This window comes from Penicillium digitatum, chromosome 2 (genome assembly GCF_016767815.1).
Source record: "Penicillium digitatum chromosome 2, complete sequence".
Taxonomy (NCBI): domain Eukaryota; kingdom Fungi; phylum Ascomycota; class Eurotiomycetes; order Eurotiales; family Aspergillaceae; genus Penicillium; species Penicillium digitatum.
The window spans coordinates 3,883,407-3,903,546 of NC_089385.1; the positions used below are offsets into that span (position 1 = coordinate 3,883,407).

Below are 20,140 nucleotides of genomic sequence, written 5' to 3' on the forward strand. Positions count from 1 at the left end.
ATGTGGGGGACATTACAGCCACAATTCCCCATCACAGGTCCGATGGTAGGGCTTCTATCCAAGCAACGCGCTAGAAATTCGCGGAAATCTTACATCGACATGATTTAAATGGACCATGGAACAGTTTGGTACAACCCTTCTTTAGTTTTATTGAGGCTTCTTAGTCGTAATTCCTTAAATTATATACGGACTCTTCGACGGGTTTGATTCGGCACTCCGTAACGGGTGTTCAGCTCCAGTCTATAGCCAACTAAAATGGGAACAAAGCACCAATCTACCATGCAGTCACAAGTTGCTATCCTATTTTAATTTGGTTAGGCTGTAATTCGAGATGGTTTCGATCATCTGATTTCTAAGGGCCCGATCGCGCCTCAGGCGTTGTCGTCTTGAGAATATGTGCTCATTTCTTCTCAAAACCCGGCTCCACATACATTCCAACCCGAGACCAACATGGGACATTATTGCAGCCTTGGGGGAAAGAAAAAATCCTTTTCTCCCAGAAGTTTCCGTTTCCGTTACTCTGGTTCAGATGCACACAGTTCGATTGGGCCTGAGGCACTGCTCCGAGAGATCTTAGTGAGACGGGGTCTCAGAAGGGGAGAGATCCTATTTCAATGCCTAGAAAGAACATCACTTCCGGCTTATAGGTGAGGGTTCATGCAAATTTGTTTTACATTTAACTTCGTCACAAGTCCCAGTGTTACCCAGGGGCTTACCATTCTCCATGATAGAGGACCGGATATAATTGAAATATCCAAGTTGTCCGGAGCAGCGCCTCGAGCCGACGGGGCATCTAGCCTCTCACAACATGATGGCCCTTGAAAAGCGGACATTGCGCTGTTCAGGTGGTAAACCAGCTTGCATTTCCCCCTCTACATGTTTGAATAGATGATCTGTGGGTGTCTTTTCAGATGCGGATGGTCATCCAGGAGGTATAGAAGTGGCTGTCGCAATAGCCCCATCCCAAGAAGATTACTTTTAGGATGGACATGGCGACTGACGGTAGAATAAAACGATTTTCGGGACGAACGGCAACACGAGCTCGTTCGATGGGACTAATAAAGGGCGACTAGAGTGCGGTCAGCACGGCTTTGTTGATACACTAAAAGGGGATGTTCGGCAACAAAAGTGGGCTAGGTCGATTGGTACCCTTCTCTGGTGAGGACGGGAGAGTGCGAAAATATGCTCACGGAAACAAAAGATAAGGAATAAGAATGTTCAAAGCAAAGCACGAATAGACCCATTGCGGCCTAGTTACCCCGTGTCCAAGTGAGCCCCATGGCACCTGAGGAGTACCTGCGGTGCCTGGATTTCTGGCAATTTTTTCCCGAATTCCCCAGAGGCAAAACGCTTGGGGTTTTCTATTAGAACACAATTCGGTAGAATCACGTCGGACCAAACAGTTACCGCTCCACCCGATGATCAGTAGGCAAGCACATAGCCAAAGGTGCGAGTCGGTGGGAAATAGAGCAGGTTGCGCTTCTGGGACGCAGATTTCAATCGTAACGTGCAGGTTGAGATGGGCTCTAGGGCCTCATCAAGATCTGTCATGACCTAATGGCTATTCTCGTTGTTAGGCTAGGGCCTCTCCATAATCCAATAGATAGATGTTCTATGCAACCATGTTCAAATGTGAACCACATGTTATGGACTGAGACACCAGAACCCACAGAATACCCCAAGCCACCAAAGCACAAACTCCCAACCCTATCTATATGCAACCGGGAACCAAACCACAACAGGAATCATTTCTTGATCCCAATGATAGCAAGATTGCGCGGACTTTGGCCATACTCAAACACCGGCTCAACCCAACACTCCTTGACAGAGTCATGTTCGCGCAGGAATTGCCAGCGATCAACTACAATAGCAGCCTCAACAACCTGGGAACTGAACGCCATCAGACCCCACACAATACTGAGATTCTTGCGCGTGGGCAAGTAATCCGTTTCATAGCGCTGCAACTCCTCTTCAGTCAGGGTACAGATGTGCTTTTTGACCAACTCGCCACGGATCGGATCCTGGCTCAATTTGACCGTTGCAGCACGCACGTACGCAGAGAAAGACTCAAATGCAGACTTCCGTAAGGACCCCACGATCAGTGCTATACCCCCGGCATTGGGGTTCTCTGCTTGATCTTCGTAGAGATCGTCGGGAACGTCAGGTCGAGGGATGATGTCGCGATCTAGCAGAACGCGCTGTAGCAAAGCGCGGTAGAAATGGCGCGTGAAGAAGTCTTCGCTGTCGGCGCGGCCCCAGTTGTAGGGTGCCTGTAGGGCCATTGAGCGGGCTGTAATGTTGAGATTAAAGCCTGTTGTGGTCGTTGCTTGATAGTTCTCATAGAGCTTGGACATTGGGAATCCGTGCGGGTCCCATGAAGATCCGGGTTTTCTCAGGCGGGGATGGGCGGATCGAAGAATGGGGATTTTGCATGTCGCTGGTCCCAATCGTTCTGTCATGAGATTGTAGCAGCAGCCGATCATGGCGATTGCTACAACAGATGGGTTGAGCACTAGTGAGCGGACTCCGTGGTGGACGAGGTTTCCGCAGGAATGCAAAGAGACGACCATCACCCGGGCGTCACTTTGTTTCTTGTCTTCTGGTTGGATGGTGACTTCTTCTGTGCTGCTCCGGATCTCAACTGATGTCTTTGGGTCCACGACGTGCTCAATGATCGGTTCTAGGTAGCCGTCTTGGATGTTATGTTCAATATAGCTGACGGTGCCTCTGGTATCAACCTCCGGTCGTGCCTTCGGTACATGTAGTACATGTGGCTTGCTGTCCATCGAAAGCACATCATCGGCTTCTAGGGTCATCTCACCAAGCATGTTAAAGGCCGTGGTGTCTTCATCCGGCCCAGCAGGTTCTTCTGGCACTGCAACGCTCCGTTCCAGTTGTGCTCCCACACCCAATCCAGGAGCCTCGGGCTTCTCCGAAGTGGTCAGGTCTGGGGCTAGTTCTGGGGTATCAATACAGTCGATGCATTGCCTCTTCAATTTGTTTTGCTTTGCATTATGTATGGTCTTTTTCCTTTCTTGTTTAGTCAGTCGAGCATGAACATCCATACGGTTAGCTCCGCTGATGTATTGGTGCTTTCGCTCAATGGCAATGATATGTTTGTGATAGGGCGAGCTTGCTAGCATGCGCCCCAGGTAATTTTGCCCCGATCCAAAATCTACAATGTGGGACAATGGCTCCCCACGATGCTCGGTTACTGTCTCCGATAAAGACGCGACATAGCGAGAGAATTGCTCCACCTCGTGTTTCTTCTTCTTATTCATGCCCATAGCAATGTGGCTTGGGAGAGGTTCGCTATTCTTAGGTGTGGTGAATTCGCGTCGGAAGCTAAATCGTCGAATATCGCGAATGTACTCGAGGAGGCTTGCAGGCGGAAATGCGCTTCCGTTCCAAGTCCTGTCATTCTCGGAGCCAGTGTTTGTTTCGGCAGGTTCGCACAGCGGGCCAATGTTCTCTCGTAGTAGCAGTTGCAAGATACTATGGATGTCGTGATGCTCGAAGAATGATCGCCAGTCTTCCGGTAGTAGTGACTCGTACAAATCGGGATCGCGCGTCAAGAAATCGAGGATGTGCACGCCACCGCAAAGGTTCATGAACATGACCGATTCAGTTGCGAAGGAGAGGAGAGCCTGGACATATTCGTCGGGATCCTTCCACTCATCGGAGAGTGGAAGAGGATTTCGGATTGTCATACTAGGTTGGATGTCATGAAGAACCCAAAACAAGTCGTGATTTCGTGAAATGAGGGACTACCATTGGGGATTGTTATCGCAATTTTTTTTTAATCTCCCCCGCAGGCGCGCCCAAAGCCGCTTAGTCAGTTTGGAGTCGACCCGGGGGGAGCCCTAAGGAATGACCTCCGCAAAGCCCATGATTACGCATAACTACGGTCTTGGCATACATGATTAATGACTTCTTTTTACGTATGTAACTATACGTACCGGATTTTCCCTGGTGGGTGGGGCTTTCCCTATTTGAGCTGCCGCCGCTTTTATGAGGGTGCTCATGCTCGGGCTCAGATTAGTGATCATGCTCAGTTCAGTCACGTGCAGAATGACTGATGCTGTAAAAAGAGGTGAGGTGCGCAGTTGTCCCTAAAGCCCACCGTAAAAAAATGAGTCAGCAACATCCGCCTCCGCTCCAGGCTTACCAGTGGACCAACCTGGGCCGAGAACTATCAACACGCTCAATACCCCCCAAACCACAGCCATGGAGCACGCAGACCCATTCCTACAAGTCCAAGCGTGAGCTCTACCCCAGCCCCAAAAATGCAAGTCCCCCATTAACCACCAAAGATCCCAGTGACGTCGTTTCAACACTACAAACCAGCCGACCACTGTTCTCCTCATATCTCCGCATCCGGTCGCTAGCCAAAAGCCCAAATAATCCAGAACTGCAGCAAGCGCGCTTGGAGCTCGAAAGCACCTTAACCGAGCTAACAGCAGACCTGAATGACCTTGTCGAAAGCGTACGCGCAATCGAACAAGACCCCTACCGCTATGGACTAGAACTAGAGGAGGTGCAGCGACGGCGCAAGCTTGTCGATGATGTCGGTGACGAGGTTGAGAAAATGCACGAGGAGCTACAGCAGACTGTTTCTGATTCTGCTGTCGAGACGCTGCCTAATCCGACGGAGTTCGATGCGGCGCTTGAAGAGGAGGAGCGCGGTCGTAGTGGGGATGATTATTATGCGTCGATGGAGCAGCAGCGCCAGTTTGAGCTTATGCACGAGCAGGATGAACAGCTTGATGGTGTTTTTCGCACTGTTGGTAACCTCCGCCAGCAGGCGGATGATATGGGTCGTGAATTGGAGGATCAGGCCGTCATGATTGATGAGGTTGATACGCTGGCCGACCGGGTTGGGGGGAAGTTGTCGAATGGGATGTCGCGTATCAAACACATTGTGCGCAAGAATGAGGGTAAGAGATCTCTTTTGGGGGGGGCCGTTTATTCTGTCTATGCTGGATTTCTACAGGGATGGACAATCTGGTATGGTATGGGAATCTCAAGTTCAAACTAACTTTTCCGACTAGATACATGGTCCTCGTTTTGTATCGCGGCACTCATATTCGTCCTCGTCTTATTATTAATCCTCCTCATTGCACTGTGATGATACAAAATCAAGGGGTTAGGTAAAAGCAAAAATCATCATAAGGGGGGATCATGGCGTTTCGGGTGCAAATGGTTTAGTTGCGAGCCTTCTTGCGCGGACGCAACTCACTTTCTTCATCAGAGTCTTCTCCATCAATCTCCTCCATGTCGAAGTCCATATCTTCGAGCGCCTCGCCGATCTGGAAGGATTGAACTGCAGTCACAGTTAGTGGGGGAAAAAACCATCTCACACGCTATCCGGAAATCTACATACCGTAGTAGCTGAGCGCATCGGGCCAGAGGTCTTCGGCAATGTTAACAGCGAGGTCATCTCCGTCAGGGAAGATCTCGATTTCCTCAAGACTGTTGGAGTCATCCTCCTCATCCTCATCCTCGGAGTCACCAGCATCTTCAACATCCTCGCCCTTCTGGATCTTGGCCCAGCGAGCCTCGATCTCCTGGGCAGCTTCCTTGGACTGAGCCGCAGAGACGTCACGACCGCGGTATCCGAAAAATCCGAAGAAACTCATGCCAACGGGGCTAGGGTTCTCATCATCCTCGTCATCCTCGGCGCTGGCATCAGCCTCAGCCTCCTCGATCTTCTTAACGAGAGCAGCGAACTCGGGCAACTTCTTACGGTCACCACCCTTCTTCTTCTCAGCCTCAGCAAGGTCACACGCAGCATCGAGCATGCCCTTGGTCAAATCCATATCCTTCTTCCAGTTGATGCGAACGGGCTCGGAAACGAGACCCTCCCAGGTGCGGCTCTTGCCAGCGGCGTTCTTGGAGACCTCCTGGCGCCAGTAGAACTCCTTGACGAGCTTCTCGTTGGTGAAGAATGGGTTCTCCTCGCCGGTCTTGAACTCAAAGGTGAAGCGCAAGCTGCGGGGCTCGCCGTTGCCTTGGGCATCAAGCTCAAATCGCTCCACGTTCATGTTCTTGAGGCTCTCGCCGAGGACTTGAGCGTCGCTGGACAGAATGTACTCGTCGATGTTGGGGGGAGCGCTGGAGAACACGCGCATCCAGAACTCAGCCTGCACTTCGGGAATGTTGACGATCTCGCTGCGCTTCTGGATCAGGGGGGTCATGAGCTTAGCAGAGTGGCGCACTATAGAATGTGTCTGTTAGCAATTGGCTCATCAATTACTATACGTTTCTCAGTGTCATTGTCGTGTTTCCATGGGAAAGTAGACGCTGCAAGCTGTTTTATTTTGGCCCACCATAGTGACAGAGGAAGAAACTAGGGAATCAGAAACATACACCGTTCGACCTCAGCACGCGAGAACTGCTCTTCCAAAATCGCAATCTTCTTCATAGCCGCCTCAGGGATGCTAGGCATCTCGACGCGGTCAAGGAGGGACTGATCGTTAGACATGATGGGTATTCGTGAAGATGGGTCGTAAAGTAAATCAAGATCAACAGAAGTAAAATGTTGGAAAGAAAAATGGCGGGAAAGAGGAGGGGAGAAAAATAAAAATTGAATGGGACGGGAGAAGAAAAAAAAAATAGCTATGCCCGCATCAGATGAAGAGCTCAGCTATGAGATGATACTTGCCGGTACTTCGTGTTCCCTTCTACCACAGCGGAGAGCAAAAGTACCTTTGTGTACCCAAGTGCCCGGGCAACCAATAAATAATCCGCCTCAGGTGTCGAGAACTACATCATAGAAAAGAGAAAACTCTGACGCCGATCTTGGGGTGGATCTCAAGTCCGTTCTGACACTAGTTAAGACTTGGAGGGTTTTGTCGAGGGGTACAGGAGATGAGAGCTTCCCTACTCGGTAGTATGGAGTGCATCGTTCTCATGTTATAGATGAGTAGGGAAACTATAGGAGATGTTCATTCTACCTGTCTACCGTGTTGATTTTGATTTGACAGATGCAGACAGCACGGCTCTCGCCATGTCTATAAAAACTTTCAAATGAAGCTCCAATGCATACATTCCCACCCATCAGTGGCAGGGTTTAGGGCAATGGCCCATGCCTTGGCTAGAGAAAATAACTGTACATCGTTATTGTTGCATACTAACCTGCACCGCCACCTCCATAGCCCTAACAATCAGATCGAACACCGTTCCATCTCAGTCCCTCCAATTGACAAAAAGAAGCGGGGACCAGCGAAAATCTAGGGGAAAATCGAGCATTTTAGAATCTTAGATGAACCAAAAAAAATAAAGGAAGAATCCTTTATTCTGACGGCGATTCATTTTTGCTGGGAGCCCAAGTAGACTCTGTCAACAAGTGTAGATCGCATCATTAGATCCGTACACTTCTCACCCTACCAATTACTCTGCATGTATTTTACAAGCCCCCTCTTCAACTCAAATGTTGCTCTCCGGGGTCCGAGTCCGAATTGCCCCTCATCGGATTTTTTTCACACATGACCCAGTAAGATAAGAGGAGCGGTCTGCATGTTGAGCGTGTAATCCCTCAGCATAGACGCACGGGACCTGCAGGACTGGTCAACTGGGGTCGGCGGATACGAGTCACGTTTTGCCAAAAGACGAACTGAAACGGTAAATGAGTCGGGGAATAAAAGCCCATGGTCTGCCCGGGGTGTTCTGGAGAGAGGGGACAAACTCCTGGATGTGGAGGAGGAAGTGAAGTGAAGAATGGAAAATGAATCTGGGCATGTTCCTGATCGCAGTATAATCTAATGGCCAGTAACCAGAGTCGGGATGTCTTTTTCCCTATGATTTTTTGGGGGGGGGGTTTATCGAAGTTTGAGATTGAGGATGAGGTTTATTGAACCAAGAAGAAAAACAGAAGCAAGATTGGGAAGTAAATAGTGAAGCAATATAAAAACAACTTTTTTTCGGTGATGTAGATCAGATATCAAACCTGACCAAATCACAAAGCAAAAATGAACCTCATCCAATGCTATCCCAAGCATCTTCCGATTAAGAACCGAGGTTAAAGTTATAAAATTCCAGATATCCCATGCCCATTCGCCAAGAATGCAATGATTAGAAGAGAAAGAAAACAACGCAGAACGAAACAGCAAGGGCAGCTTCACATGCACAGAAAACATCACCATGCACGTCTCTGCCCAGATCGAACTGTCGTAAGAAAAACAAGGCACTGTCATCAATAAGCCAGTGGGCAAGAGCCACAAAGACAAGAAAAAAAAAAAAAAAAAGAACACACTCAAACCATCCAGTCAAGCCCATTAGCTTCTTCTTCCACAGGGAACACCTCGCGGGCATACTCTTCCATGTCGCGCCAGCCCTGCCACAGATGTCGAGACTCGTCTGTCACCCGAAGCGAGACAACACCGCCAGGTCCTTGCATCATACCCGCACCGGCGCCCTTTCCACCCGCCGGTCCAAGACCCTTTGGTGAGCCAGCAGCGGGCTGTGAGAACTCCGGCTGGGGGAAGTAGGGAGCATCGCATCTGCCAAATAGCTCCTCCAGCGCTTCGAGCTGTTCCCGATATCCAGGCGGGATCTTGACTTTGATCTCGATCTTGGGCACGCGGACGTACTGGCAGGGGCGGTCCAGGGCTCGTGAGAACGCTGCGCACACCTGTAACGGGGAGAGTGTTTCAAAAGTGAGCGCAATGCTAAGTAAGAAGCAGCATGTTAGCTACGTTCGATCCTTGTCTCTCGTTCTCGGAATTTTTCGAAGTCACGGATTCCGGATAGGAGTCCATAAGGCCCCCCCCCCCCCCGGAAAGAGAACTCGACTTTTGCGGATTGGGTTTCCTGCACTCACCGATGACCATTCCATTTCTTCGTGCCATCCTTGAAAATCTGCAACAGAGTCGGACCAACATCGTGCTCGGCATCAAGCCACGGCAACGGGATGTCCGGGTCGAACGGCGCACGCCACTCAAAGCTCCCATCTGGCAGGAGCTCCATCTGGAAGAGCGGGTATGGCAAGCTCGTGAAGTTGTTATTGTAGATACCCGCGTACACGAAAGTAGCCGGCATTTCCAGCTGACGAATGTAATTCTCGACTGTGAACTTTGGCGCCCATTGCGGGACTGCGGGCCAAGGACCATAGACAGAATGATCGGGCATACTGCTGTAGATATAGTGCTGGATGGAACCGGACCGTTTTGCGGCGTCTGCTAGGTCACGGCCGATGGAGACCTCGTCGCCGGACTGGGAGGTGGTGTTGATGAAAGCGAGTTGGGCGCCTTTGAAGAGCTCGTCCATCAGTGCGATATTGCCGAGGAGCGGACCTTGCAAGAGGGTCACATTGGGCAGTTGCTGAAGTTCCGGGGCGATCACGCCTTTCAAAGAATGGATTTGCGCGCGCACTGAGTATCCCACGGCGGACGCGACGCGGATCAGTGAGGCCGCTTGTCGGCCTGTCGCGTTGACCACGGCAATGGTCTTCTGCGGTTGTGTCATCCGGGTTGATCGGGGGGGGGGACCTTGGGGGGGAAGGGTCTAAGAGGCAGAAAGTATAGAGAGGGAAAAAAAGGTTTATCAAAGAGGGCAGGAGGGCAGATAAAAGAGAGATCCGGAGTAAGCCTTGGCGAGAAGGGCTTTGTAGTGGGGTAGAGGTTGTAAAGTTGTATGTAACAAGAATGGTGATCTGACCTAAATTATGCGATTGGAACAGTCAGGAGGTTCTCCAAATTTTCCTTCTGCAAGAAAAAAAAATTAAAAAAACCCCGAATTAAAAATTTCCCAGGAATTGCAAAGAATTTCCAGAGAATTTTCAAATTCCAAAAACGCGGAGAAGAAAGGATAAGATAAGAATTCGGTTTTTCTATACACTCTATATATATACTCTGCGCCTATGACCCTGCAACGTTGGATGATAGAATAGGATATACCCCTTTCTAGATGCGTTATATATCTTCCAAATATCCCACAGTCCCCAAATATAAATCTCCTTTTTTTTTAAAAAAAAAAGAGAAGAGAAATCCACAGTGCGGTCTCGTCCACAGGTTTTAAGAGATTTTACGTAAATCGGCACCACACCTGGATATTTTCGGGAAGATCCTGATTCGGGAACTTATCTTTAGATTTTACTTACCTTCGGTTGGAGTACGGAGTACATCTATTCTATTCCATCGACATCTACTCCGTACTTCGTACTTCGTCCTTCGTATGCACCTAGACCAGTCCCTCGATGTTGGCGAGATATCGATGCCAAGCATTGAATTCGAAACTCAGAGCGGAACCATTCCCAAGGGAGGTCCTCACTAGTGAAAGTACTAAATGGCGCAGGTGACTTGATACCCCCTATCGCAAAGCCCTTCCTGTTCCACCAACTGTCTGTCAGGGACAGCCTCACGTGGTGTATCTCGGATATCTGCTCCAGGATGTGGGCTAATGTTGGTCCAATCGCGGCTTTGAGGTCTTGGCATAGGGTTGACGTGCTACACTGGCCCTGTCCAACTTGACATTTCACCCGATACGCTAGGGTAACAAGGTACCTGTAGGTACCTTTTGAGTACGACAGAGGGAAACTAGACAAGCGTTCTGCATTGAGGAGATGGGTGTGCCTGAACCCCGCAATTCTCGAAAGGAACAGAACCATCACATCATTTCCTGCTGCATCAGCCACAAATGAGAGTATTTTCGAAATCCATGAGGCAATCATGGCTAGAGGGAGACTTTGGTATAATTGGTATGCTCGTACTCCGTACTCCGTATTCCGGACTCTCTGTGTTATACTTAGTTCTCTTGTACGATGTGGGTATAGGAAAAAGCAAAGAAAAAAAAATTGCCAAAACAATCATGCAGATAACCCCACCATAAAACAGGCCTTTTTAGTTGGAAGTACCCTTCCTATTCATTCCCTCGACAGATCTAGAACCTCAGCAAGATCCAGTGCCTCTACGTTCGCAGCTACAGCGGGACAAAAACCACCAACACCTAACCCCAGAAAAACAGAAACGAAAAGGAGAAACCCCCACCGTCCCCCCCCCAAAAAAAAACAGTGAACACCAAAGCGCTCTTATCATCCCCACTTAGTGGCTATATCGGCTACGGCAGGGGCCGATCTCCGCGGATGAAAATTCCGTATTACAGCCTGGTGATGGTGCCACAGCTCAAAGAAGGCAATGGAAATAGAACAGGGGGCTATGATTTGAAGTCCCACTAGAATTCTGGCGTGATCATAATGGAAGGCAATATTCGGATAATGCGCGACATGAACAAAATGGTGTCAGAATCTCCCCTAGGGTACTCTATCTTGTCTATTACTCTATACTACATGTCACTACCCCCGAGGCAAAGCACAGCTATTTCAGCCACCCAGGGTAATGCATTGATAAAGGGAAGATTCCCCATCCCCGAACGAAGACATCGGCAAAGTTTACCCGGCAAGGCTCACCCGGCAAGGCTCACCCGGCAAGGCCAATGCCCCCTAAAAAAAAAAACAAAGTAGAAAGAAACCTTAGTACATAAAAAGCCAGAGTAATGGGAAGCATACCATCCTACATAAAGGAAGGAAGGGTACGAACAGAAAACGCCCCAACCCCTAGTCCAGTCCAGGCCGGCTGAGCCTAATCCCAAACCCAACCCCGAAACCTCCTTGGCCAGACTCGGAAAAGCCTCCATTCAAGCAGGCGCCGATCCAGGAAGCATCTGGTTCGTACCAGCATCCCATTCCCCTTCCTCCTCCATCTCCCGCTGGCTTATCTCCTTCGGCCCAACCCCAGCCATACCCCAGACGAAAGGGCGGTGTCGCGCCAGGAGCTCGGCCGCTGGTCGCTCGTCTGAATGCAGATGAGCGCCGGATTTGCGGAGGAGGAGCGTGTGCTCGGAGAGGCCCGCGTTTGCGGCCAGGAAGAGCGGGGTGCGACCGGCGCGATTACGGAGGTGCACGGAGCCGCCTTGCGATAGGAGGAAGTGGAGGATTTCGATGGACGGGGATGTTGCTGCTAGATGCTGTGGTGGGTTAGTGGGGTGTACGAGAGAAGGGTGAGGGATAAAGGATGGGCGACAGGGGACCGGAGAGGAACGGGGAGCGGGGAACGGGGACGGGAACGGGTGAGATGTGATCATGCTTACGATGGGCGTATTGCCGGAGTAATCGGCATCGTTCAGGAGCCAGTGATGTTCCGTCTTCGTGATGACTTGGACCTTCTCCAGGTCGCCGTGGGCAATGGCATACCCCATCGAGGTGAGTGTCTGGATTCGTTCAGAGAGTGCACCGTCTGGGTGTCGGAAGATCGGTAGGGATGACTCAGTGAGCTCGCCTCGGATCGATATTGACATGCGGTTGGCGATGGATTCCGGTGTGGATTCTGGCAGCGCGAGGAGATAGGCGAGTTTCGTCAAGGCGCCCTCGGTTGTCATGTCGAGGCCGGCTACCACACCTGCCCGGGAGAGACTCATTCCGGTGGCATAGACTGGACTGACGCTGCCCGTGAGACCTACAAGATATGTCAGTCGGATAACCTTGATCGATGTGCCACGCCGTGGCATAACTCACATTGTGTGATGTTCACAATAACGATACCCCGCTTGATAGCACTAGCCAAGACGTTGATCATCGCATTATCCTGACCGGAGGGGGCATTGCCCGCGCCAAAGGTCTCAAGAATCAACCCGCGCAAGCCATCCAGCTTCAACACCGCATCCACCATCTCCGGTTTGATCCCGGGAAAGATACGCAGACAAGCCACATGGGTAGTATCTAGATTCGTCTGAATACTAAACGGCTCCAAGCTCGTAGGCCGATGCACCATATCCCAATTAACATTAGTCCGCATAGAAGTTGTCACGGCCAAGGGGGCACAATTCGGCGCATCGAACGCGGCAAAATCACTCGCTGCAACCTTGGTCGTCCGGTTTCCGCGGAACAATCGATTGTTAAAATATAAACAGACCTCAGGGATCATAAAATGGCCCGCAACAACCAACGACCCGAGGAGATTATCCGTAGCATCATTCTGGAGCTCAAGCATAGGCGCCTGTGACCCAGTAAGAACAACCGGCTTCCCGAGATTCTGTAGCATGAAGCTGAGCGCCGAGCACGTGTATGCCAGACTGTCCGTCCCATGCAGGACAACGAACCCGTCAAAGAGCGTGTAATTCCGCTCGATCGCCTCGGCGATTTGAGTCCAGCCCTTGGCGTCAATCGAGCTGCTGTCGAGTAGTTCTTCAAACTCGAAAACCGTGTACCGCACCTGTCGCCCGTAGGCTGTCATAGGTGTACGTAGACTTGGATGTTCTATTATTTCGTGCGCGGCGTTAGCGACTACGTCCATTGTTGCGCTGGCCGAGCCATCGTTGAAGGTGGGGACCCGCGCCATGCATTTTTCTTGGAACCCCCGCGCTGGGATGAAGCCGGCTGGTGAGGGCTGCATGCAGATTGTGCCGCCGGTCATGATGATTAGCACGCGCGACTCTTGTGCGGTTTCTTCGGCTTTGGCTGCGTCCAGCGCTGGAGTGGCCATTTTGGTGTGGCCTGTGTTGAGGTGGGGGTTCAGGCCGGTAGAGATCATGGTGATGTGATAATTTTCCGATCGTTGTGATTTGTATCGTTTGACGTGCGACTTGCGATTGCGGTCGTTATTTCAACAAATTCAACAAGGTCAGTTATCGATTTATCAAATCAAGGCATTCATTCGTCGAATCATTCACGGTCTCTGCGCCAGGATGATAAGGCTGGGGAGATGTCTTCAAGAGTCTCCTGTCAGAAACCACGTTCAAAATGTTCACTTGTTAAAAAATCACTCACCTGCGTAGTAATTTGACTCTTTTGGCCAAAGAAGTGACCCCAAATCGAATTACGTACAGCCAAAATCATTGGTCAATGCCAATTTAAGACTTCGGCTCCACCCTCAGCGATCTCGGAGGATTGAAAGTGGACTTACGTACGGAGTAGGTTGTATACTGGGATTCATACGGGCCTTTCTAGACCACATTTTTCTTTACCGCTATGAGAGTTGCTGTTAGCCAATAAGAAGGTAGTGACCCACAAATGCGGTCCGGGCCATTTTAAGGGCCGGAGATTTTTACTTCTGCGTGAAGCAAAAAGATCAGTCTGGAGTTTTCCGTACAAGTGGAAGGGATCTTTTAGTCACGTGTACGTCGATGATAGGGGACACAGGTAGTTCCAACGTGAAACAGCGTAGGAGAGGCATGTGTTCCTGATTGAGCGTTACAAGGAGATGCAGGACAAGGTTCTTGTGAGAGGTCGATGTTGAAATTCGTCTGAACAATCTCACCAATTCGGTGTATGTTGGAAGAACGAGAACATAGAGTCAGAATGACATAGGCTAGTGACCACCCGCTAGCATCTTCATGGCTGCCCCGGATTGAATTGCGACAAATCCTCCTCCAAGAGCCCCATCATATACTGATTGCCCCAGAACCAATTCCCCAGTTGTGTAGCAGTCCCCGAATCCTGTTCCTGCACCTGAGATGAATCGACCGGCGCCGAGAAACCACCAACATGCTGCTCTGGAAACTCTGCCGAATTCACATTCATCGCAAGATGATCAGCCTGGAAATATCCCTGTGAGTGCCCCATCTGGGAAGTGCCACTGTTCAGAGGATTCAAGGGATTTGTAGGCGCCAGTCCAAGTGCACTGAGATAAACATCGAATTCCTGACCGACATCAAAGAGATTTTGATACCGGTCTGTGGCTGTCTGGGTCCGGGTGTTGGCTTCGAAATAAAGGCGAGCGACGGTGCCAAGTACTGAGCACAGGGTGTGTAGTCGGTCGATGGACTGGGAGAAGGTGCTTAGCGGGCGGAGGGAGGCGACAAACTCTTCAAGCAGGGCGAGGTCATCGCCGTTGGAGTTTGTTATTATATTGCAAAAAATGATAATGAAGGGGACGAAGGGGGATAGGAGGATGCCCCTATAGTTCTTGTCAGAGTTTGTTGGTGGGAGGTTGTATGGTCATTGCATCAAAGATGGCGGCGCTGTCGTTGGAGTCGTTTCTGAATGCTTACCAGTGCATGTATGATATTCTGATGAAATCGTCTGTCTCTTGGAGCGCTGCGACGCACTGACGGTGGATTTCCAAGGCTTCCCGGGCTGTCTCAATGCATTCGGGTATAAAGGTGGCGACACGGTCTGAGTCGATTGGTGCGGGAATTGCTCGGTAGATCAAGGTCATGATGGCCAGCCGACTGACCTTGTCAGTTGCGAGGTACATCATGTCCATCTCGGATACTTTAGGCTCGGACGACATGAATTTCTAGTTGTACCAGATCAGCAACTCCTTCCGTCGACCAAATTCCAAAAAAGGGGTAAGAAGGTTACCTCAAACGGCTCCATAACATCCGACTGCATCTCAGCGGCTAATCTGCGAGCGTGGGTGACTCGTTCATTTTCTGGTTTCTGCAGTGCTTCCGGGCTGTATAAATATTGGTAAACCTCACTCTGGATAATTGCCGACTTAGTCCACCACACGCAGACAGGTCCCCATGGCTGGGGGATCTCTGGGTTTTCATCGAGCGGCGGTAGGCTGATATCGTAATTCTGGATGGACGAAGCACGTCCAAGACGCAGGGACATCATGTTCAAAATTGCATACACGGCCCAGAATAGATCCTGCTTTTGGCGTTGGACTGGTAAAGAGTCGTGCTCCATCGAAGTAAAGCGATGATAGCCCAGTGTCTGACACAGGTTCATGGCCGTCGATGCTAGCGTCCAACCAACGGATGGTTTAGAAATCTCGAGGGCATGCATAGCCTGCGTTTGTAAGTAAGAATTCCGGAGGATGTGTATCTGAAAACAAGAGACAAGAAGAAAATGGGGAACTGACCCCCAGAGCTAATGCCATGATCGATTCTTGGTTTGCCGGCATCAAAATGTTCAAATTGGCAAGCGCTGTTTCTAGGTTGTCGCGACACATCTCAATGCAGTGCAGGTAATCCTCTCGTACATTGGCATCTTTCTCCGTGGCGCCATACTCGTAGAAAAAACTGTACATACCAAAGTTGGTTATAACAAATGCCGCATCGGAGTAATCGTCTATACAGAAATACACTTCACGGCATTTTTCGGTGAAAAATTTCAGACTAAGGAAGGGGACATAGCCACCAAAGAAGGCCGGTGGTGTTTCTAAAGGAGTAAGAAAACAAAACTAGAGACCCTTTTTTTTGGAAGGAGCCGTACCTTGGGTCTTTCTCAGCATGTCTAGAACCACTGATAGAGGGGGCATCTTCAGATCACGAATGTCGCGTCTTACACCGAACCTCGCATTCTTGGTGGGAGGTTGACTCCCCCACAAGTCGGCTTCTCGCCGCTGGTTCTGGATACCAACAAGCTGCTTTAGTGACGAGAGAGCTTCGCTGATCTTCGGACTCGACAAGACCTGCGGCGAGCCTTTGGACACAGCAGATTCAAGGAATGCGCTCGCGTAGGCTCCATGGGCAGTTAGAGACGAGCTACCCTCAAATCCAGAGCTTGAATCGTGCTGTTCGATAGTAGGATTTGCTAGGTACAAGGGGCCCTTGGGATTAGCAGGTTTCGGTGTAGTGGACAACGGCTGCGAAGGGGTTGACTTCTGGGGCGAAGGTACGAAACGAGGCTCGCGCGAATTCGGTGGTGCGACGAAGCCTTGTAGTTGGGATGCATTTTTTGCTAGCTGTTGAAGAGTTCTTTCAATGCTTGCCAGGCGTTCCTCGATCATATCAATCTTTTTCTCACTGTGGCCAAGTTAATGGGGTCCTGTGATAGGAAAAGAGGCTCATACTATTGATTTGAGATCAAAACTCGCCGCCGGGGTTCTGATTGTTTCTGGCCTTCGCCCGTTGATCTGCATGCAATGCTGGAGCTGCGACAGTTGGAACATGGCGTGCGCTTATCGCATCGGATCTGTGACAGTGGTGTGAGATCAAGTCATGACATCGTTCCACTCGGGACTGCACCTGCATACCTTTCGGAGACGGCATTGATCACACTGAATGTATCCATAATTAATATTTTACTGGTCAAAGCTGTATCTTCGAAGGATTCCTCCAGATTTTTTCTCTTCGAAGCTTGCAACTTGTCTGGTTGTGGAGCAACACCTACTGCACGTCGGACCAGTGCGCTTGGCTCCTGACGTCCCTCATATCCAGATCCCTCGGGCTCCATGGATTTCAAGATACCCGTGTATCTAGTTTAGTATTAAATCGCTAAATTAGGTACGAATGAAGCTTCAAATTGCGAGTTCGGGTTCGGCTGTTGCCTTGGCTCGAGCCGACACGATCACGTGGTAGAAATTTTCTTTCAAGATACGACATCAGGAGGAAGTGATATATGCATAAATGAGGATAGATTCAATCTAGAAGGTTAGTATCGACCAGGAACAGATATGGACTACCATAAAATGTGCTATCTTCGTTGAATGCGACCCGTCATGAACGAGAGTTATCCAGCAGACGCCGTGCCTGTTCTACTACTCCAATGGGCACAGCGCGTCCAGCACACATGAACCAAAAGTGTATAATCAATCTATGTTGCAAGGTGCGGTAGGTTATAAACGCGAAGACAACCTCAGTGTCCAATGTAGAGGGGAAAGTATGTCTATTTCTTGGGAGGCGCAGGGGGGCACCACGCGCCATCGCTCAGCCAAACTCCTGTTGGGCTGTAAATGCCAGCCTCGGAGCCCCTCAAAAATGCGAATCGGAAAAATAGGTCTTCGGGTTTATCGTCCAAATCACTGTCAGCCAAAAGCACCGATTTGGGTACAATATTGGTATCTAAATCACGATTGACCGCACGAGAATCTGTCTGTAACTCCAGGCCATCATGGCCATGGCGGTGCCAGGTAAATTCCCCACGTTTGTCTTCGTCAAGATAACCGCGCCACCGCTCTACGTCGTTGAGAAGAACAGAGATGCCGTCCACTGCTAGAGCTGCCATTCGCTCGTGTTCCCATAGAGCGAATGTGATGTTGCCATTGCCGCGATAAGTGTTGTTCGATCCCAAGTCTGGCAGGGAGATATTCACGGAGGCGGTTGTAATATTAGGATAGGTAGCACCCCACCAGCCGTGAATTCCATCTCCAAGTGGTGCTTGCTCTCCTAGAGCTGCCGGAGTCTCGATGATCGAGGCGAATCCCCACCGCGCAACTCCGTTGATGAAAAGACCCAGTAGCAGGCCCTGGTAGATGAGCGAGGGCCGAGTAGGAAAGGCTGTTCCCGGCATGAGTAAAATGGCGAGGATATAGTGATGAATACGAAGGCGAAGACCAGGGAGGGGAAGCAAGATCAAGATGATAAGCCCCATCGTACAGTATATCTTCAAATACCGTGGGAACAAGCCTCCCTGGCGAATCTGCCACGCCTGGCTTAGGATAATCGAAATCACAATTGGGATGACAAGAGCCAATGCGAACTTGGCCCCGGGTTGTTTCTGAATGTCCATTGGGGTTAGACGCTGCAAGGGAATCAACCGCGCAAAGGTATAATTGTTCAAAGCTCCAATAAAAAGCGGGGGTAAGAAAAGGCACAATTTGGAAAACTGGTAGATAGGCGAGGAGATTGGCTGCAGAAGCGGTGCTGCACAAAACTTGTAAAGTACGTAGACGACAAACGATGCCGGCAGTAGCCGTGATAGAAGACTAGAGACAAGGTCGGCCAAGAAAGGATACGAGGGCGGGTCTCCAACAAGTCCCGTATGGCAGAACACCATGAAGAATGTACTGAAAAACAGCACGGGCGGTGATGTACAGAAGAGCCACAAGACGCCAACAGCAGCAGCGGTGATTCCAAGAAGCGTCCAGCGTGGATCTGCTGGGCAGCTAGTTTGCGGGGAGGATAGCTGGAGAAAGCTGAAAGCTTTCGGGAAGGTCGACGGGAACCCAACAGAGCGGATACCGTGTTGCTTGACTGATAGGAAAGAGTGTGCTGCACCTTCAAGCTTGACGACGCCGCAGCCACCATCATTCGAGATTGCACCGACATGGATTGCTGCCTGGCAAATAAAGCTATCCGCACGGTAAATTGCCTCATCTGTGGAATCGGGCTTAGGCCCCCCAATGACCAGTCCTTGGTAGTTGTACGTAATGTTTCCCACGGTGTAAGGCTCTAGCAATTTGGTATCACGGCAATTCGCAGGACACCGGAAGGGAATACTCGAAGAAGAAAATGGGCGGCAGTCATTTCCGTTGATACCACACCCATTTCCGAACTCCCTAAGGCAGTCACATTAGCTAATTCTATACCTAGATGAAGTTGCATTTCGGCACGTACCAGAAGTTTGTCGAACATGACAACGTCTGAGGCCGACCGTACCCTTCGATGTAACCGGAAGAACGCGAGTGTAATAGAATCAAAAACCAAGGCAAGAACCAAGATATATAGAGCAGCAATAAGAGTACAGTTTTAAATTTGCGCTTGGGAAAGAGACGGTCGAGGTATTGGACTGGGAGTTCCTGGACTCGCGGAAATAGCGGCTTCAACAGAAGCATATGTGGTGGGTCGGGGCCCTTGACCCAATTGGCGGTGGCGCGACCGACCTTTCGGAGCGGTAGCGGCACCCATCCCCAGCGAAACGACTTGGATGACTCCTGCAGCCAAATGGGAAGAGTACTGCCAACCTCGACATCGGGCGGCGGTAGGTCTTCGGAAGCTTCGGGATCGTTGTAATGCTCGTCATCTTCAAGCAGAGGGGGAACATATAGCCTGGCGGCTTCCTCCCGGCCTTCTCCTAACATGGCGAAGGATTGGCTTGGAGGGAGATCGTGGTGTAGTTGGTGAAACTAAAACAGACGCAACGAACGATGGGATGGGGTTAAAGGTATGACGGTAGTGGGTGGCTGATGGGCGCTAGCGTTGCGACAGGCAGTGGGGATCTCCGTTGATTGGTATGCAACGTGGATGATCACCAGGGACGCGGCCAGAAATGAATAGAGCGATTTAACCGTGCTAGGCCTAGAACATGACGATACAAAGAATATCACATACAATAAGGAAAAGGTATGGGAAGAAAGAGAGACGTGGAACGAGATGAGATCTGGGGAAGAGACAGCGAAGGCGGGTCCGCCAGGCAGCCAAGGCAGCCAGGCACCCAATCAGAGGGTGTCTACAGGGTGGCAACACGATTTCTCCGCCGACAAGTCTCGGATGATCTTCAACTCGAAAAAATTACAAACATTGCACTAATGCAGGGAAG

General features: G+C 50.3%; 7 protein-coding genes across 7 annotated transcripts; 1 reads left to right on the top strand and 6 right to left on the bottom strand.

The window, feature by feature from the left end:
* Positions 1 to 1,745: 1,745 nt before the first annotated feature.
* Pdw03_7392 (Methyltransferase domain) lies at positions 1,746 to 3,710 on the bottom strand (the record flags this gene model as incomplete). The annotated part of the gene is made up of 1 exon (XM_014678454.1): positions 1,746 to 3,710. One exon carries the CDS (start codon positions 3,708 to 3,710, stop codon positions 1,746 to 1,748), a length of 1,965 nt encoding a protein of 654 aa, XP_014533940.1.
* Positions 3,711 to 4,227: 517 nt separating this feature from the next.
* Pdw03_7393 (t-SNARE) lies at positions 4,228 to 5,128 on the top strand (the record flags this gene model as incomplete). The annotated part of the gene is made up of 3 exons (XM_066101644.1): positions 4,228 to 4,262; positions 4,321 to 4,937; positions 5,052 to 5,128. The coding sequence occupies 3 exons, from the start codon at positions 4,228 to 4,230 to the stop codon at positions 5,126 to 5,128; spliced, it is 729 nt and encodes a 242-aa protein (XP_065956727.1).
* A 76-nt stretch (positions 5,129 to 5,204) lies between these two features.
* On the bottom strand, positions 5,205 to 6,484 carry Pdw03_7394 (NAP family protein; the record flags this gene model as incomplete). The annotated part of the gene is made up of 3 exons (XM_014678452.1): positions 5,205 to 5,323; positions 5,384 to 6,217; positions 6,370 to 6,484. The coding sequence occupies 3 exons, from the start codon at positions 6,482 to 6,484 to the stop codon at positions 5,205 to 5,207; spliced, it is 1,068 nt and encodes a 355-aa protein (XP_014533938.1).
* A 1,770-nt stretch (positions 6,485 to 8,254) lies between these two features.
* Pdw03_7395 (Nitrogen metabolite repression regulator NmrA) lies at positions 8,255 to 9,465 on the bottom strand (the record flags this gene model as incomplete). The annotated part of the gene is made up of 2 exons (XM_014678451.1): positions 8,255 to 8,669; positions 8,822 to 9,465. 2 exons carry the CDS (start codon positions 9,463 to 9,465, stop codon positions 8,255 to 8,257), a joined length of 1,059 nt encoding a protein of 352 aa, XP_014533937.1.
* A 2,166-nt stretch (positions 9,466 to 11,631) lies between these two features.
* Pdw03_7396 (Lysophospholipase, putative) lies at positions 11,632 to 13,523 on the bottom strand (the record flags this gene model as incomplete). Its single annotated transcript, XM_066101645.1, has 3 exons — positions 11,632 to 11,961; positions 12,085 to 12,449; positions 12,509 to 13,523. The coding sequence occupies 3 exons, from the start codon at positions 13,521 to 13,523 to the stop codon at positions 11,632 to 11,634; spliced, it is 1,710 nt and encodes a 569-aa protein (XP_065956728.1).
* An 800-nt stretch (positions 13,524 to 14,323) lies between these two features.
* On the bottom strand, positions 14,324 to 17,116 carry Pdw03_7397 (C6 transcription factor, putative; the record flags this gene model as incomplete). The annotated part of the gene is made up of 8 exons (XM_066101646.1): positions 14,324 to 14,888; positions 14,983 to 15,230; positions 15,296 to 15,727; positions 15,801 to 16,099; positions 16,154 to 16,686; positions 16,734 to 16,855; positions 16,917 to 16,940; positions 17,054 to 17,116. The coding sequence occupies 8 exons, from the start codon at positions 17,114 to 17,116 to the stop codon at positions 14,324 to 14,326; spliced, it is 2,286 nt and encodes a 761-aa protein (XP_065956729.1).
* Positions 17,117 to 17,548: 432 nt separating this feature from the next.
* Pdw03_7398 (LCCL) lies at positions 17,549 to 19,682 on the bottom strand (the record flags this gene model as incomplete). Its single annotated transcript, XM_014678448.1, has 2 exons — positions 17,549 to 19,160; positions 19,219 to 19,682. 2 exons carry the CDS (start codon positions 19,680 to 19,682, stop codon positions 17,549 to 17,551), a joined length of 2,076 nt encoding a protein of 691 aa, XP_014533934.1.
* Positions 19,683 to 20,140: the final 458 nt, after the last annotated feature.